General features: G+C 36.1%; 1 protein-coding gene across 2 annotated transcripts in view; it reads right to left on the reverse strand.

The window, feature by feature from the left end:
• Positions 1–9,672: 9,672 nt before the first annotated feature.
• The window catches only part of ARL15 (ADP ribosylation factor like GTPase 15), a 316,757-nt gene continuing 306,478 nt past the window's right edge, over positions 9,673–19,951 (reverse strand). For both annotated transcript variants that reach the window (XM_034773249.1, XM_034773247.1), the window contains one exon: positions 9,673–13,542. In XM_034773249.1, the coding sequence (XP_034629140.1) occupies positions 13,390–13,542 (153 nt within the window). In that variant the 3' untranslated portion in view covers positions 9,673–13,389. The remainder of the gene's footprint in view (positions 13,543–19,951) is intronic.

Here is a 19,951-nt window from a genome sequence, read left to right on the forward strand (position 1 = left end):
GTTCTGGAAGAAAATCAATCAGACACCAATATCTGCCTTAATAGCAATTCTGCTAACTGAATTCAGACTAACTTCCTCCCAAGGTTGAAAAGTGATTGAGAGATTTTAATTATTTCCATACAAGACAAGAGTTTCAAAAGTGCCTTTTTGAGTATGTGCATTGGCATTATATACAGCTATAATGCTGCTCCTTTGATGATATTCTCCCCTCTGGATTTTCTACGTGCATCAATTCTCAGTGATGAAAGAGCATGGGTGTAGTCTATGGATACCTAACAACCATAAATACTTAAATGAGGGAATGTAGGGTAAGAGTGGGTCTTTTCCAGAAATAAGAATGAATCTTTGATTTATATATGAATGTCACAACGTTCTAGCTATTGAATAATAATGTTCCAAAAAAGAATCATACACAAAAAAGCTACATTGTAAAGAATATTATTGAAAAGATCTTCTCTTTCCCGTCCATCTGTTGTAATATATTTGTGCGGACCATGTTAGTATCGGTTTTTACTCACAGGCCGGCTGTACAAGTTTAAGAGAAACAGATCATAAGAGCCTATTTATGATGCTAGTATGTGTTTAGAGCATGTGATTGTGATATTTAAAATATGGATGTGTGACTAAAAGTACAAACTCTTTTCAGAAGAAACAACCCAGAAGGAAAAAATTATGCCACTCACCTTACCACGTGGAGGCCTACATCTCATTACAGCATGCTTATCTGCACTCCCACTTGACTCTACAGCTGTCTAGCCAGAGACCAGAATGATACATCTGGAAAAGTTGTGTGGGCTGAGGGAGTTTACATTCATTTTGCAATGTTCACAAGAAAACTAACTGTAGAAAGGTCAGCACATTTTACTTCCATCTACTTGCATTAAATAAAAGCATACCGCATGTTATTTTAACGTTCTGAAACTTGTTTCTCATTAGAAGGCATGAAGAACCCATGTCTTGAAGCATCTAGTGTTTGCTCTGGCATACACTGTTTACTGGCAGAATGCTTCAGCAGGCTTGTAGGGGTAAGTATTAGGTAACAAATGTAGAGCAAGCAACAAAGCAGGTTTGAGATGGAGGAACATTAGAGCAAAGAATGGTTCCTGAACAAGTTTATAAAGCTGTGATCCAAGAATTGGCATCTCTGCTAGTTCTGAAGTACAAAAATCCTCACATTGAGCTACATCAGTATCAAACACAGCAGTTAAAAATCAATTATTTTAAAACGCTGGTTAAAGACAAAATTAAAAAACTTGTGTTTGCATTGCCTTACAAACAATTGCTGCAAGGCAAATTCTTCTTCCTCATTAAAATACATGTAAGGAAAAAAAATCACTGCAGTATATTGAACCATTGTTATGATTCAGAAATTTGTGGATTTATCATCACTGTTCAGTTAATGCCACATGGAGTACACAGCCACATTTTCTGTTTTTTTAAACCGTAGAAATAAAATCGGATGGGGAAATCTGATAACTGCTTGGACTGATGGTAGGCTCCAAATCTTAATACCTTAGATTTATAACTGAGAACTGTGCAGATTTGTGTATATCAATGGGTCCACCAGGTTTTCTAGAACAGGATATTTTATCTGCTGAGTGGTTTTTGTTCGTTGCTTGGAAGAGGAAAGCTAGCTTTCCTGCCTTTTTTACACTGCCAATTGTTTTACTCAAATTTGAATGAGCTAGTACAAATAAGGAATTCTTTTCTCAGCAGCTATGGAAGAAGATACTCCAGTCAAAAACTGGTTTATCACTTCAGCAAATCCTGCCTGTAAATGTCTGGCCAGTGACTTCTACTATTTCACTGGTGTAACTTTCTTTAATTTTGGCACCAAATATCTATTTGTGGAATACTATTGCTGCATAACGGAAATGGAGAATGGTTGGCATGGATGAGCAGTCAGAGCAGCAGTCACCTCCTCTTCAGTAGTTAGGCATCAACCCAGCTATTTTAGGTCCTTTGGATGAGATGTGAAATTGAAATCTGAACAACTTGTGGTCATTAATGACCTCAAGAAAATTTGAAAATAGTTGGGATGGTAATCTGAAATCCTGGCTATGCCCTAATTTAGGTAAATCAATTCTGCCAACCTAAAATCACTTGTTACAACTGAAGTTATTCTTCGCTTCCCCCCTAAATCTCTGTAGTGTATGGCACCGATTGGCAGCTGCATCTTATTGCTTATAACGGACTTTGGGATCTCCTGCTGGAGTAAAAGTGCTGTTATAAAAGGGAACATTATTCAGTTCATCTGGTTTGTTTTTAAATATATATTAAAAATGTAAGATTGTATTAGTTGAAAATAAAGCTAACATTTTAAGACAGGCAGTTTTGAGCAGCTTAGTTTGTTTCAAAGAATATAGCTTACATGTACATCTTTTGATATTCCAGGATAATACACAGTAAATGAAAAAAAGTAGTCAGTCCTTCTCCCTCCACCCCCAATAACGAAGACTGACCAAATAACATGCACCTTCTTATTGACTGAATAGGTAACAATTCCACTCATACAAACATGAAAAAATAAATTTTGATTGTGAAAAGAAAATCTTATACAGATTTCAATCTTTTTTTTAAGAGAATTAAAATCAGGTCACCTTGGCATTGAATGAGGTTAGTTTGAATAGGGTACTGCATAATGTGCTAAGTTATTTAAAAGGCTCAGCTTTGCAATGTTCCAATGAGGAGTGTAGGACTGTTCAAAACATCAAAATGAAGTATGAAATTTTCCAAACTTTGTTCATCTGAACTTTACAAAGTACAGAGGCAACATTAATTTGTCATTATATTAACCCCAGGAGAGTTGATGATTCCAGAGCTGGCTGGTTAGCAATAACGCTTTTTGAGGAAGAGCCTTGTTGAGATACACAGTTCATAGCAATATCAGAAAGTTAATTTACACAAATTATTCACTTTCAGGTTTGGTTGGCTGAAAATTAGTCCAAAACTAATAACAAGATTAGTTATCAACATTTAAAACAGATCATATGTTTTCTAAAACTTGATTGGTTGAAATATGAGAATTCTAATTTCCATATTAGCTACCAATTTTTTTTTTTTTTTTTTTTTGAGAGAGAAAAAGTAGGCTCATAGGTCACTGACAACCTGTCTCTGCAGGAGACGTAGTGCCCGTGTGTGCGCAAAATGAACAGTATACAAGGTTTTAGATTATAGATTATTGTTTAGGGGTGGGAGCCCCCAAGCCACTGGGAGTGTTGAGTGTGCATTCAGGTACATTTCAGCATTTATACAAAACTTTACAAAGGTTAACAAATGAATCACCATTAGAGCCCTATAATCTATGTAAGCAACAGTAAATCCATTTTATACATAGAAAAGCTAGGGCCATCTAGGAAGTAAGGGTTAGAGTTGGGATGAGAATTCAGGAGTCCCTTGTTTAGTTTTGTACTTTCTGCATTAAATCATACGGTCTCTGGGGAACAGGATTGCCAGCACTAGCTTCACATGCTCCAAAGGCTGTTTCTATTCACATTTAATATAGAATTCAAATATATCATCAATATCCCACTGCATTTCAGAACTTAAGACAATTTGAACCACTTGTGTTCAGAATGTCGCAGAAGATTTTGTATCACTCTTCCCACCACAGTCTCTAGTATTACACATTATTACACCAAATAGGGCTCAATACCCAGGGAGGACTAGAATACAGACCACTCTCTCTAGCAGTGTTGGCTCTGCAGTACTAATAGGGGTATATAGTTGAAGAGGCTGTTTTAATCACAGAAATGAGCATACATAACTGAATACACAGGGAACAGTTCTAATGAAGATGATGCTATTTTACAGAGCTACTTTCTGACCAGAACAGTACTTAAAGTTATGGCTCTGTTATATGAGCAAGAACCTCACTCCTAAATAATGGCAGTACATGAACTGTGTGCAAGTTCTTCCAACCATTTCCTTTGATCTATGAGCACTGCATTGAGCTTATTCAGGATGACATTCAGCCAAATGTCTCTCATTCAAACATAACTGCCTGATACTTGGGAGACATTTCATAAAGGGTCACCCATGGAGGGGACACAGAGCAGAGAGTCTCAGATCATACTTCTTTACAATATGCTCTAGCTGCCTCACTTGCATACTGAACTGGAATGTGATGATTCCTTGATTTAGAATCAATTTGTACATGAATCCACTCTCATTCAAAGGGCTTGAATTTGTGTATTCTTGATTGCCTTCAAAATATGAGTATCAGATAATACATTCAAATGTATTAACCACCTGCCAAATTTACACCTATTTGGACAAATAGTCAAATTAAAAAGTAGCTCAATATGTCAGGTTTGAAGACATGCGGCCATTGGAACTTTTTCCTTTTCCATATCTTAATGCCAGAGGATATGGGGTTTGTCGTTTCCTTAGACTGTAGATGTTACATGTAATTCAGAATCGTGGTCTGTGTTTCACAAGCATCTTACCCTGTTGTGCTGAAGTCAAGTATCCACAGCAGGTGCCCTGTGTTCCCTTTGCTGATCGACTTATCCACTTAGTGCTTTTTCTATGCAAAGGGCAAGGAGCATGCTACTAATGTCTCAAGCAGATCCTCCCCCACAAAAGAAAATAAACTTTCAGACTATTTTGGGGTATAGCTGTTGATGCCCTCTCCTCCTGTTCTGACCCAGCTGGGCCTCTTTCTTCAGCCGATCCCTTTCAGCAGTCTTTTCAATAGGATCTGTAGTGGTGGTTGATCTCTCCAAGGCCTGCATTTCTGCACTGAGGACCTCAGCCCAGCAAGTCTAATAGAAGCTCCTTGTGCTCTTATCTCCCATAGCCCTATTCTTGGGTCAGTAATAGCTCATTTTGATTGAAAGGTGGACTTTAATGTCTCTTGGAGTCTCCGCCACCACCTGTCCCCTCCTCCCATATCAAGGATGCCATTTTAGGCAGGAGTGTTACTTACTCTATAGCCATCCCATGATAAGCAGTTATATTGAGGCTTGTTCCTAGTCCTCTCCTCTCAGGGATGGAGCAGATAGCATGGACATCTATTAATTTTCTGCTGGTTAATTTTGTTGGAGGGAGTTGGGTGGTATCTCTTCTGTTCCCAGTTAAGCAGTCCTTTGGGAGAGGGACAAATGAATGAATAAAAAATAAATCTAATCTTATCCAGGCATATTTGGAGCTGTCTAGCCACCTTCTCCTTTAGGAATCCTCCCCCTCGGATGATTACAGAGAAGAAATAGTATGTGAAGGTGTTACTATTGAGAGTACTTTTATAAAAGGAAGAGCCATACTTCTGAACATTCAAGTATGGACAGGAATTGAAGGTAAAGAAAGTAACTGAAAATACCTATCATCAATGGACTTAGCTTTAAGTAGCCAGGTAAAATATGAGATCATTCCCAAAAATCATCTGGTTGAACCTACGTAGCACCACCACCACCTGGATCTCAGAAAATAAAAGGCCAGTCTCAAATGAGGCAGAGTTTTTCTTCTGTTCTGGTTGATTTGACTGACATGAAAAGGTAAAAGCAACACAGTGACTGCTGAAACTCTCATGAACTACCAGCATAGCAGGAATCAGCAGACCACCTACCCGCTCACCAAAACAGCTGTGCTGGATTATTTCTTACTGCCTTTATAGGAGAAATAACAAAAATATTCTTGTTCTCCTCCACAGTATGTGATTTCTTTAACAGCCTGGTCAATAGATTAATAATAATGTCTAAGCATACCAAAGGATCATGAAGTCTCAATATTAAAGATCCTTTGAGGTTAAAGCAAGTTTTAAGAGCAGGCAAGAAGCTTATTTACAATCTGTTATACTAAGCTCTCATGTTGCCATCGTGTCTCAGTAGAGATGTGCCTGAACCCAAACCTCAGCAGATCCATACATCCTGAACAGTGGAAGAATTCAGTTCATAATCTCAGAGGTTGGGCCCACGCTACAGAGGCCAGTACCTGCAGGAAGCTAAGAAATTCTATTTTCACGGTCTATGCAGAGCAGGAAGGGATGGGGGATAATCTCGTAGCTCAATCTCAGGACTCAGAGCTAGGCGATTTGGGATTATTTCTGGTTCTGCCACAGACTTCCAAGGATGAATATTAGGTACTTAGTTTGTACAGTGATGATCACAGAAAAGGATATAAAACAATCAATACAAAAAACTTTTCACTAAAATATTGAGTTGTTTACCTCTATACTGAACTGTATTGAGTTTCATTCATATATGAATTGAATTGAATTAAAGCACCTTGATTAATAAAATTAACAGTAATATCCAAGTACCTTTAAACATTTGTTTGTAATATCGTTTATAAGTATTATTGCCATTTCCTGGGTTGACAATTTCACCCCGTTTATCACTTTCAGCTTGAATTATTTTTTCAGCTGTGGCTCATGTTAATTGTGGAAGAAGCTAATAGATAGGAATGTGAGATAAACATGCCTAATACCTTTAATGTATGTGATGACTTTACCAGGCTTATGGTACTGTATTTACTGTAAACAAAAGGTCATGCTCATAGAGGTAATGGGCCAAACAATGAACTATTCTGCATAGTGACATCTGGGCAGCTTGGTACAAAAGACATACTATCTTCCAAAGTATGATTAGCTACTTTAATTAGCACTGGTGCCACTGACCTTGGGGAGAGCAAACATTGAAAAGCAAGTGTAAACCAAGGAGGAATAAGTCTTTCTGGTTAGCATGCACTGCATTTTAGTAATAGTTGATTAAGAAAAAGATTGTTATTCTGTTGATTTACCTTTTTAGCAGTCAATGTCTATCAAGCTTTTTCTTTTTGGAACAACAGAACGAAATGCAGGGACTGCATGTACATTTAAATATTCTTAAACACAAAAGCAATTCCACAAATACAGTAGGTTTAGACAGCCTAAATTACAAGCACAACAATAGGGTCAGTCCCCTTCACATATTGAAATGCAGGTGGGTTCCCTAAAGAGGTAGTGTTTGTGTTTTAATGAAATAGCATTGATGTAGTTTTGTTAATAATGTAAACTTGTCCTTTCAAAACAAACTAGAAAACTACACCACAATTTTCTTAAAATTGGGATCAAGAGTTAATTTGGGGGCTTGATCCTACCTAGATCCCTGGTGTTAATCACTTATCTTGTGTATAGCAGCTATCGCACTTGTGTGTGTGAGGACAGTAGTTAGTTCTGAAAAACATGCAGATGTGCATTATGTTTTGGAGGGTAGAGCTAAGACCTCAAGAAGTTCAGGAAGTTAGCATGTCACTGATGAGAAATGGATTTAGAAATACTTGTATAGAAATTGAGTTCCAATCCCAATTCACAGCATGAACTGTTATTTTATAAGGACCATGTCAAAGTTGACAGGCCCCAAATGGCATTTACAATAAAATGATAAAGAAATGCCTTTTTGATCCTGAAAAATCATCAACCTTGCAAATCCAATACTGCCACATTGTTAAAATACTAGCTACTCTGCTGGGTGATTAGCTTTAAATCCAGGTTTGTTTTTTATGGCTGTGTATGCAAGTCATGCTGCAGCTCTACTCTGCCATTCTGCAAACTTCTTTGTGATGAGGCAGGGTATTGATACTATTTCTACTGTACAAGAATCCTTCTCTTGGGATTTCCATGATTCAGCATTCCACCCATTAATAACGGATAACAAAAAGTAAAACCAATCTTGTGTGGTATCTCAAGGTAAATATGGCTCTAAACTGTGTGAAATCCCTTATAGCAAATTTACAAATATATGATTTTTACATTGTTTTGTTTAATAGATGCACATTCTTTCCATTGCCTGTTCAAATGTAATGATTCAACATATGTTTCATAGTAATAGAGATGGACTATTTCCTCCCCACCCCCAGTTTAAATAGGCGGATGTAAAAGGATAAAGATAATTCTTTGTCATTAGTTTTATTTTTTAATATATAATGCATTTTAATATTGGAATCAAATTAATTATGCAATTGTTTTCTTTCACAAAATGTATACAAAATCTTCATGATTCATGTATCAGTGTAGTAGTAGGTGAGCAAGTTTCAATAAATTAGGAAAATAATATTTTCCTCGTGTAAAACTTCCAATTTCTAATGTATAAAATGTTAGGCCTACAATTACAAAGATCCTCCTTATAAAATAGGATATATTTGGACAATATTTCACTCTATTTCCATAGTAGCAACAAGTTAATGATATGAACCAGACATCACCCCTCTTCTGCACCCCCAAATTCCTAGTTAGTTTTCTCTAAATATTCCAAACCTTTGGCTGCTTTGCTGAATAGAATTTCTGAAGTGTTTCTGATTTACACATTGCTAGGCTTGCCAACCAAATGATTAAGAACACTCCCGTCCATTGTCATGCCCTTTTCTTACTTGAAAAGGGTTTTGTGTTTTCATTTGACTCTGTCCCTTTCTGGACTGTAAAAGCAAGGACATTTGTACGAGTTACAGTAAGTGGAGGAAATCAGTGTACTCATTGCAAATTCATATTTTACAAAGATTGCTCTGCATATTTCCCACGCAAAGCTATCAAGAAACAAATGTTACATTTTTATATGAACTTCTGTGAATCCTGCATTGGAGACAATGCTTTTTTTCTTTTCTTATTGTTATAATTGTAATTTATATTAAATGTAGCCATAATGGAGCTCAGCAGTCTCATAACGGTTAGCTAAATCTAGCCTGATCTTCACACCAACCCATACAGTAGATGGAAGTTATTCATTTTACATGGTGGTTTATGAGGTTGGGAAAGGAAATGGTGTCCTCTATCACCACATGTAACAGAGCGCAGTGGCCCTATCTGCCTTTCAAGGTCCAGTCCAACTTCAGGCTGTGGTTGAGGGATAGAGACCTTGTGTTTTTGCATGGGATAATGCACTCTCTCCCTCCCCCATTGTTAATCTAGTGGTTTTGCTGGCTAACGCAGTACTCCAGACACACACATGTTCTAATCTGTTTGTACTATCAGGTCAAGGGGCTAATAACCAAACGAAAATTCTTTAAAGTTCTATTAAATGACGCATGATTATTAGATTTCCATTCATCTATGAATATGAAAACAAAGCATGAAGAAAATACTATTAGTTGTCAAATCTTCTAATTCCATCCTAGTCTTGATAGCTATAACTGCCTACTTTGGCAACCAAACCAGGAATGTGCAGCCAGCCTGACCAATGCTGTATCTCAATCAGTTGCTTAACAGCTTTGTTTTGCTGGCATTTTGTATACTCAAACAGTATGAGACAAGATAATGTTGCACTGGAGTCCAAAACTGTCTTGAGAGTTATTTGTCTTCAATTGCATTCCTTTGAATAAGTTTATTTGTTTACACTTTGAAGGGGTTCCCCTCAGTACATGCATCATATAGTAATGTGGCAGTTCTATTTAAAATCTTTACTTGCTTAGTATTTGTTTTTCAATCTGAGCTTCAGAAGTAATTACTAGGAATCATTTCCATTTGTAGTCCTGCAATAATTCTACAGTATATTTTAAAAATATTTCTGAAATAGGAAAACTCATTAAGAATATAAACCAGCTAGAAATACCAATTGAATATTTATGTTATGCATAGATATGTCATATTATTCCAAATTAATCATTTGTTTTGACCCAAAAGTACATATTTTGAAAATCTGTTTCAAGGTAGTGAAAAATGTACTTCTAAAAATTAACATTGAAAAGATTCAAGCTTACCACTTCAGTTCTACTCAGTGTTTATTTTCATATTTTGATCGTGGAAATCATGTATAAATCAGACAGTACAAGTTCCTCTGGTCTTGCAGTTGCCTACATGAATGGGTCAACTACTAAGTATAGACGATGTATTTTTAGTATAAAGTCAGTATAATATGACATTTAACTATCAACCAATACTCAATTACAGAAAAAATACAAAGTTTTGTAATATAAATTAATTGCCATTACAAAAAGGCAACAGTAGTAGCTAATAAGGTACAAAAATCTGTAACTTCTATAAATATAATGAAACGCCAGAAACTAAATGAAATAATACATCACAGATTTCTGTATAGCACATCTGAATATGCAAACTAAGACACATAGCACATTATACAGCAAGAAAGACTATCAAAAACACTAACAAGGATTTCCAAAACCACAGCAAATTCTGTTAGTACAAGTACAGGACAGAACATGGAAGCAACAAGATGACCAGCTCAGAACTGCTAGACAAAGGAGGACAGTTGTAAAACATTAGGCGTCAGACAGAAGCATGTCAAAAACAGCTGTTGTTGGATACTGATTGATAATGTTTTTATTCTGACTGCTGAAATACTGCAGACAGACATAGGTCTGAGAAGCCGCCCAGTGTGGGCACATCCACACACACACAAAAACACACACCCAGAAAGTAATTTAACAGATGGCTAAAGAACATTAAACCACAATATCTTTTTTTTTAAAAAGACAATATTCACTGTTTAATGACGTTGCATGGAAAGTAGCTAGTTCCTAGTGATTGAATTTATTTAATCTAAACAAATGCACAGGAAGAGAAAACAGTAATTGAGATTGGTCATCTGAATAAAAATTGTGTGGTGTTCACAGATTCTGTATTAAGAATATTCAAGAACACTTTAGACAAAGAAAATGTGACATGAATGGCTATGCATTTTTTAATCCCTCCATAAAAAAGGTGAAAGTGTTTAAACATTTAAAATCTACAAATCCATTATAATCCATTCACAGACAGAACCACATTCAAAGTAATGTTAAACACCTTTCTTGAATCCTTAAACAGTTATGAGGTATTGTTTCAACCTGTAGTATAGAGCGATTACTAAGAATATGCACATTGAAAATCATTACAAAAAAATTTCACTGATCCTGTGCAGCTGACATTTTCCTAAAGAAAATAATTAAACATCAAAAGGTCCTAATATACTGTATAAGAGAGTATGGCTAAAGCCACATTCTGATTGGCTAGTTGGGCCTTCTTGATGTCACTGCTATGTAGCACTTTCCAACAGTGCATAGTTGAGATCTCATGACCAAACTAATATCAACCCCCCATGACCTTTCCACCAAATTCACTGTTGGTGTAAATTAATAAGAAGTAAGTGGAGTTGGTCTCATCTACACCTGTTGTGAATTTGATTAATTACATCTAATATGGGCCACAGGGCAGAAAATAGTAAAAAGATTGTTCCTCCCATCCTCTAATTTTAAACTGAAAAGCAGCTAAAGTTTACAATGCTACCTTTTCCCTTCCTCTTGCCCCCAGAGCAGGCTTCCCTTTTGCATGCAGCCTGCTTCCCCTTATTACTCTCATCCTCCTCCAAACAGCTTCTTTTGCAGATGCCTGAGAACTTTAAATTGTTTGTGTTATCTGAAAGAGTGAATTGGAAGCTCTAAATTAGATCCCAATTCCTATTTAGTTCAGATGAAGGGAGCCCACTCAAGGTACATAGCAATACCTGAGGGGCAGCAAGTGTGCTTCCAATTCATAGAAGGAGAGTTGGGAGCTGGTTTTGAGTAATATGAACAGTTTAAGTTCCTGAGTATCTGCAGAAGAGGTGCCTTGGGGCAGCACATGGGTAAGAAATACAAAGATAGGGGAAGAGAGGAAGAGGAAAGGGTCAGTGATCCCAGATGCTCTCTAGCCAGGAGATTCTAGCACTTTGGTCACTTTCAGCTCTCAGTTTCTATTACACAATTAATTCAGAAGCGACTCAGGAACCCCGGTTTAGTTTTGATTATAGGAAGTGAGTTGAAGAAGCCTCTACCAGGCTACACACTTATATTGAAGTGGGACTCAGGGAAGTTCACAAGTGAGGGAAGAAGTGATCCAAATAGTTCAAGGAAACTTAAAAAGGTAAAAGTTATAGAAACCAGTTAATTTAACAAAGAGTACATTACAAATAGAGAACCAGGTTTTATAGGCTCTCCCTCACTATTTTTTCTTATCCTCAAACTAACTATAAACTATAATAAACTTAAAGAAATGAACTTTCAGAGTGAAAAGACATGTTGCATAAAGCTCTGAAAAGTAGGTTTTTAAGAAGATTTTTCAAAACCTGAAACTCAGAATCAAGATGGATTTCTATACCCTCAATATGCCATTGCAGGGTATGCATCAAGCAGGATACTGGTGCATGTGGGCAGCTAACTGGACGAGGCACAACAACCAAGATATGTATCAAACATCTACTGATTTCTACACCCTGTTGTGATATCTGGTTTTATTATGAACCAATGAACTGAGAAGCTCATTTGAAAACCAAACTGATTTATATAATTTTAAAACTGCCAAAAGGCATGCAAACGCTGCAAACCTGGGGTGACTGGGGCTAAGGGGTGGAATATGTATTGCATTCCTAGAACTGAATGGAGTTTTTCCAAATTTGTGCAAAACTTTGGTTCGGATTAATAAACTTTTTACTAACATTTAGTCCTCAGCAAATTTCTGAAGGCATTTTTTAAAGTCCTGAAAATAGGGGTTTATAACAGAGATATTGGCAGACCCTTAATTATAGTATAGAGGCAGGAGCACAGTTGTGATAACAATACTACTTTGAGTGAGAGATACAGGAGATTTCTTAATTTAAATGTCACACTTCATGCTATTTATCCAGCCTGCATCCACATCTGAGTTAAAATACATATACTCTTGCTGCTCTTTAATCATAGTCACTAAAAAAAAACTGGTAAACTTTATTTTATTCAACCTATTTCATTTAAAAAAATATTATCTACTTAAGTTGTATCTGCAATTTTATGCAAGCTACTTTTTATATTCCAGATAATCCAAAGTCCATAGCAAATGCTGATATGTGCACAGGTTGTGTTTGTGTCTTATTTCCCCTCACTCCCACTAACTTCACTGCTTGTGCCTTTGAAAAGGTTAAGAATTAGAATAGTAATCAACCAGCAAGGTATTTGTATTTTCATTCAGTAAGACTTCAGACTAGACTTTGCATCAAGACATTGCCTTGCTTGTAAGCTGATTTACGGGTACTCTCAATGGCCGTCCTTTCCAGATAGCTAGTTTGCTGACCCCAAGGACTAACACACAAAGTAATATCCACAAATTCTTATGACACTTACTTTTCAGAAAACATAGTTGGTGGTATTTTTTTTCAAACCTTTACAGACTGTGACTTTGTGCATGCAGAATTCCATATCAAGTATATTTTTATGATAATGCAGGGAGAAAACATGCAGTGAACAGAATTAGTGGTAAACAAAGAGTAACTCCCTATATTTCAGTAGTGTGATGACTTAACTGGAATACTCATATACCCAATTTACATTTATTTTAACAAACAGCTCTTCTGCACTAAATGAAAGTTTATATTGACTGTAAGCTGTAACGCAGTCTTGATACCAAATCATAATTAAGCAGAATAAACAGGTACAACGATGATTGGAGAGGCAGTCCTCTTTCCTAGCTTTTCACATTCTTGAAGGCTCAAGCTCTCTCTCTTCTAGCAAATTGATCAGAAGGGTGAAGCTGTCTTTTACTGCTTCCATATCATCCAGGGAGCAGGGTTTAAGAATCCAGCGCTTTCCTCGTGCAAGTGGTTCAAGTTCAAAATATTTTTTGATCTATTTTAAAAAAAGTAAAAAAAAAGAAAAATTAGTATTTCTTTCATATTACAGCTGGTCTCTTGAAAATAAAATGTGGAAAAAACCCAGAGGACACTCATTTTTAGAATCACATCCCACAGCTGTTCTTATACTACAGGTTATATGTTGTGACCGGAAAGTGTCTTTTTTAGGGGTGAGTGACCTGCTTTGCAAGCCACCATTCTACCAATACATTTAACAGCATGGGAGGTCTGAGAGAATTATATGCACTTAAGGCATAGAGTAAAGTATATTAAGCAAGTGTTCAAAAAAAATAAAAAAAAATAACAGCAAGCAACTTCATAAACAGCTGGGCTTGTACTTTAAAATCAACCTCATGACATGCTGCACCATATTGTTATTGATAAACATCTGTAACTACCTGATCAACCAAAATATGTAACGCACACAAATGTAATTGTTAAAAAATTCCCCAAACTTAGGTACTTGATTCAATGGTAAATTACAGTAGAGGTTTCCTGGGAATTCCCCAAACTTAGGTACTTGATTCAATGGTAAATTACAGTAGAGGTTTCCTGGGAACCTCAAGCAACAGAATGCTAGATGCAAACGACTTACACAACCAGCTGGCTCATTTGTAGATATACAGCAAAGACTAGGATATTAATGTGATCAAGGTAACAATAAGTATAATGTATGAGAGATGCTGTCTTTCTGTCTTTGATTGGCACATAGCATATTCTAGGTACAATAAAATTAAACATTAGTATTACCATAGAACAGTAGTTTTCAACCTGTGGTCCATGGACCCGTGTGGGCCCACACACTATGTCTAAGATTTCCAAAGGGGTCTGCCCCGCCATTTGACATTTTTTAAGGGGCTGCAAATCAGAAAAGATTGAAAACCATTGATATAGAACAATGACAGTTAAGCTATGAACCTTTTTGACGAAATTAAATCTCACTGTGGTATTTCTACACTAGTCATGTAGAAGAGATATGAAAAAACTGTCAATTTAAACATTTGTCATTAAAAGTTGTGAGTATCAACATACTTGAAAGAAAATATTTGGGAAGATGTAGCCCCCAGTAAAGATTTCATTGACATTCATGATAGCAGCCATGAAGCAGGAGACACTTTTAGACAAGTAAGGAAAGCCAGGTATATGTTGGCTGTTCTTCCCAAACTCACTGAAAGGTTTTTACTTCTTTTAAACACAATAGTCTCATTGTGGTTTAAATAAATTATCAAGAAAAAAAATAGGTTCAATAAATTCCTTGGTCTTTTTTAAGAAAAAAAAAAAAGAGGTATAATAGGTACTTTTCAGACTATTTTGATCAATGGATTTCATTAAGCTGTGTTTGTCAAGGAAAATTCCAACATACTTTTTCCTTAGTCAGTATTTGATCCAGAAAACCTATTAATGTCTGACACATCAAATGGACTTTTATCATATAACTGCAATTACATGCATCAATGTTTGCTATTGTCAACAAACCAATAGAAATATTTTGTCCTTACGAAGTTTAGTCTGAACATTCTTGTACTGAGGAATGTTTTTGCAAGAAATATTAACTTTCCGCTCTCATAAAGACAGCCACAAACATGCACAATCATAGTAATTATTATTTTTATTTGTACTGTGGTAGCAACCAGAGGCCACAATCAGGTATCAGAAGCCCTATAGCACTAGACTCATTAACTAAATCTTCTAAAGACTAAACAAGCTGTACATTCTCCTTGCAGCTCTTCAAAATGTCCCTACAACTGTTTTGTTTACCTGGTAACCTAATTGAATACTAGAAGCCTGTAGTAATTTTATTAATTGACATAAATCTGAATTTATGTAGTGTTGTGACAAGATACTTAGATGAAGTGCTAGACAGAAGTCTATATTAGAAATATTACAGTGAGGTAGGAGAGATTACTTATCTACAATTATCTATAAAGGTAACTGCATTACTAGGGATCTTGATCATAGTTATCAGAAAAGTTGATATTTCTATTTAAATAAAGAAGTGGGAACAGCTGCCCGCCTCAGCTCATAAATAGTCAAACCTAGATTTGTTAAACAATGCAGAGTCAGGTTGGTAACAACCTAGAAAGATGATTTAAAATCAAGAGTAGATAAAGTGTAGGAATACTTACCTATGAACAGCAGTTACCAAACCATTATTTACTGCGCTTTCCCTTTGTGTAAAACGTTATTAAAATTATCACCAATAGTACAAGTTTAAAATTTGCAATAACATTGCAAAAATTGCCTAAAATCTTGAGACAATTAAGGATTTTGGAACTTAATTTTTAATACTATTAGGATACCTATTTCAGATTATTATTATTAAATCTACATGTCAGTGTGGTAAATCATTAGAATATACAGTAATCTAGTGAAGGTATGTATGTTGAAGTCTTTCATATAGTAGAAATTATACTAAGTCAATTTAGGTCAATGTTTAACCAAAGTACACGTTGAATGCTAAGTATGGAGAGGAAGTGAAAGCTGTACAAAAACATAACATATCAAGGTTTCACTATAGCCATTTGATAAAAGGACTCTGCTGGTGTTAAGCTGACAAATATGGCTGAGTAACCTGAGATTTTCAGACCTCTAACCTACAGAATGCCTACCATACACCACCTACTGGTAGACCAATGCCATCTGCCCCACTGATTACATACAAGTCTTAATTTACAATCCTATTTATACTAGATGCTTGAAATAGGGCCAACCAAGGCTGATTATCAAAAGGTAATTGCATTTTAATGATGGAGTCCTTGAGCTTAAGCTTTAAAATTTACAATATATGAAATGGGGAGGGGGCAGATAGCTCAGTGGTTTGAGCATTGGCCTGCTAAACCCAGGGTTGTGAGTTCAATCCTTGAGGGGGCCATTTAGGGATCTGGGGCAAAATCAGTACTTGGTCCTGCTAGTGAAGGCAGGGGGCTGGACTTGATGACCTTTCAAGGTCCCTTCCAGTTCTTTAATTTATGAAAATGCACATGGAAAAGAAGTAACAGCACCAAGCACACTAGCACGTTAGTCTTCATGCAACTTAGATCAAAAATAACCACTTACCAGGTCATACTGTTGTTAAGATGTAGCCTACAATCATTTTGTACATTTCAGTGACAGTATGTTCAAAAACAAAGTCAATAATTGAGTAATAAAACAGGGCAAAATTCCCTTTGGTAAATTGGTATAGGAAAAATTGTTTTCTTGACAAAAATTTAAAATCCCATTCTTTGTTTTTTTTTTCTTGGTATGTAAATAAAATATAGAAATTAAATTAACAATCTGGCACAAATATTCTCTCTCTGTGAGACTGATCAATGTTCCAAAATATCCACAGTCAGAGAACCCAAAACTTGGTGGTTGCTGAAATAAGAGGAAGTTGATCATTAGGCAGTGGCTTTTGGAGTAGGAACCTCTAGTGATGACACCACAGAACAGCTGTTTGGAATACCCATAGGAGTGCAGCTATTCTGAGAAAAAGGCTTGCTAGCTAACTTGTCTCTAATCCAGATATAGAAAGGGACTATTATTAGCCTACCTCTATTTTAGATATTTAACAACAGTGGCATAGAAGGGATCTTCAGAATAATTCATTGTACGTTATTACATTATCCAATTTAATCTTTACACTACAGTGGATGAACCTCAATAAGTCAAGGGCTTTGGGAACTGTTTCCATTATTTTGAAGTCTCTGGAAATTAGTTTGCATACACAAACATTTCTCCTATAATTCAAACCAGTGTTTGCTCTCTTATATATACAAAGTGTGATTCAATTCTAAAAACAAACATTTTCAGACTAAAAAAGAAGCCTGCACTATGCATCTGAGATAAGACAGTGACTCAAAAGCTAGATTGGCATAATTAGGTGCCCTATGTTGGGTATATGGTCTACATTTCTGCTGGAATATTCTCTCTCTAACTTATCTCCCCTCCACCATCCCCTTATTTCTTTGTATTTGTTTTCAACATTGTCTTTCCTTCATTTTCACACATTTATTCCTTAAGGGATTTTTTTCTCTCTGCTCTTATTTTCACAACTCTTCTAGGCATGATGCAACCCAACCACCACCAAAATGTCTGAGTGGGTTTGAAACGGTGTGAACAGCCTACCTACCCTAGTTCTTGCACAATTTCTCATCACAGTAGGACGAAAAGGGGGTCATTTTGGAGCTCTTCTGTCTTCTCCTATTGCCTGAATGGTGAAAAGGGTCTCTTCCTGTCCATGGGATATATAAGCTGAATATAAAGCTACAAACACCTGCCTCAGGTATCCTGCACTCAACATACAATTATCTGTCTTGAACAAACTGGTATTTTAAATTATTTACAACACGACTACAACATTTCTAAAAACTGAGATTAGAAAGAAATATGATTAATTAAATGCACATCACTGTAAGACTTCTGTAACGTCTTCTAGTGCTCCCCATTTTGGGCCTTCATCCCACAATGGGGCCTTGTCATGTTGCAAAAATTAAGTTGTATTGATACTACATTCTGTAATCAATAGCCCCCCCAACATGTTCAATACTATTCTCTTCCAATTGAATACACTAGAAATATAATTCTCAAACACTGCTTTTTCCAATATGTAGATTAAGCAAAAACTGGCAAAGAATCGTGCCCAGATCCTTAGCAAGTGTAAATCAGCATAATAGCATGATGATTGTGGTCCTACACCAATGTACACAGGCTAAGTATCTGGCCCCGAAGTTAATTTCATATGTGACATTACTAATGTGCATCTATTCCATTCATAAAACTCATTTCAGTGAAATGTGCTGATGTGCTGTATTCTTATAGGACAACTCAGGAAAAAAATTGCTTTGATTGTACTGATGGCTATGAATGTATTTCAGTATCCTTTTAGATAAAAAAAAAAAAAATCATGCAAATAGACAAATGCACTAAACCTTGTTTGCAGCCTCAGCTGAAATCCAAGTTAAAATGTATTTCAATCATTTGAAAAACATGTCCAAAACAAATAAAATCCTTCAAAAATATCAGAGTTGAGGAAATAACTCTTTCTTATGAAAGAATGCTATTACCACATCGTTACCATGATAGTTTGAGATTTAGACAAAGCTGGATATGGCCCTCCATTTTTTTTTTTTTTTTTTTTTAAGATAAGCAGACACAAATCCAGTAGTCCAAAAAATTGTCAGATTCATAGAATCATAGAACTGGAAGGGACCTCGAGAGGTCATCTAGTCCAGTTCCCTGCACTCAAGGCAGGACTAAGTATTACCTAGACCATCCCTGCCAGGTGTTTGTCCAACATGCTCTTAAAAATCCCCGATGATAGAGATTCCACAGCCTCCCTAGGCAATTTATTCCAGTGCTTAACCACCCTGATAGTTAGGAAGTTTTTCCTAATGTCCAACCTAAACCGCCCTTGCTGCAATTTAATTTATTTGTATTAGTTATTCAAAATTAATCTTAGAGCTGTTTGAAGAGTTCTGCTTCATTGCTCAGTAGGTATAGTAGACTGTCTCAATTTCTCTCCAAGGGAGAGAGGGAAAAAGGAAAGACTTTGATCGATTGGAAAAAATAAACAGAATGCTTGCAAAATTTTTCTTTCAATGACCTGTCCAAGAGTGACATTTATAGGAGGCTCCTTACCTCAAAAGGTTAAAACTAATTCATAACTGATCAATATGTACTTGACATATTGTATTTGGATTGGACTGCACTGTTGCTTGTTGTGTGCAAATGCACACAATGGAGACGAGGTTAAAGTGCTCTTAAAATCTGCCTCTAACAAATTTATAAATGTTACGAGTTCTGTTGCTGAGTTTACTGTCACTCTGATTTCTGAATCTGTGAATGTGAAGATCGAACTTAAAGCATTTAATTACAAAGCATAAAGATTTTATGATAGAAATCATGTTACTGAGTTTTTATTTATTTTTTAAATGTGACCCTGCTTAAGGGAAAAACGTCTGAATTTTTGAGTAATCGCAGTTGCACTGGTAGACACTGCCTAGACACTGCTCTAGGTTAAAAACAAAAAACCATTTCCATCCTAACACTTGTTTTTATAATGCTCATAACTAGTGAAGGGCAATAATGGTTATGAAAGGGTTGTGAAATTTGTGTTGCTAGGTTACTTTGTATGGTTATGAAGCATTTGAAATTTTGCTTTTAGCAAAAATTGTAGGTCCAAAAGCTTTTGCAAATGGGTTTCTGAAAGTCATTTCTAGTTCAAAATTTTTCACGTAAGTTCTACTATGGCAATAGCTGACAATTTTGGCTTGTGAATTTTGACTGACAGGGATAAAGAAACACACATGCACTTCACAAATCATTTAAGAAGTATCCAATTTACACAGTGCTTTACAGAATAGAAACTCTCCTCCCTCCTTTTTATCATTCGTAACCTCCAGACTCTCCTCTCCTGAATTTGA

The sequence above is a fragment of the Trachemys scripta genome, chromosome 6 (genome assembly GCF_013100865.1).
Source record: "Trachemys scripta elegans isolate TJP31775 chromosome 6, CAS_Tse_1.0, whole genome shotgun sequence".
Lineage (NCBI taxonomy): Eukaryota > Metazoa > Chordata > Testudines > Emydidae > Trachemys > Trachemys scripta.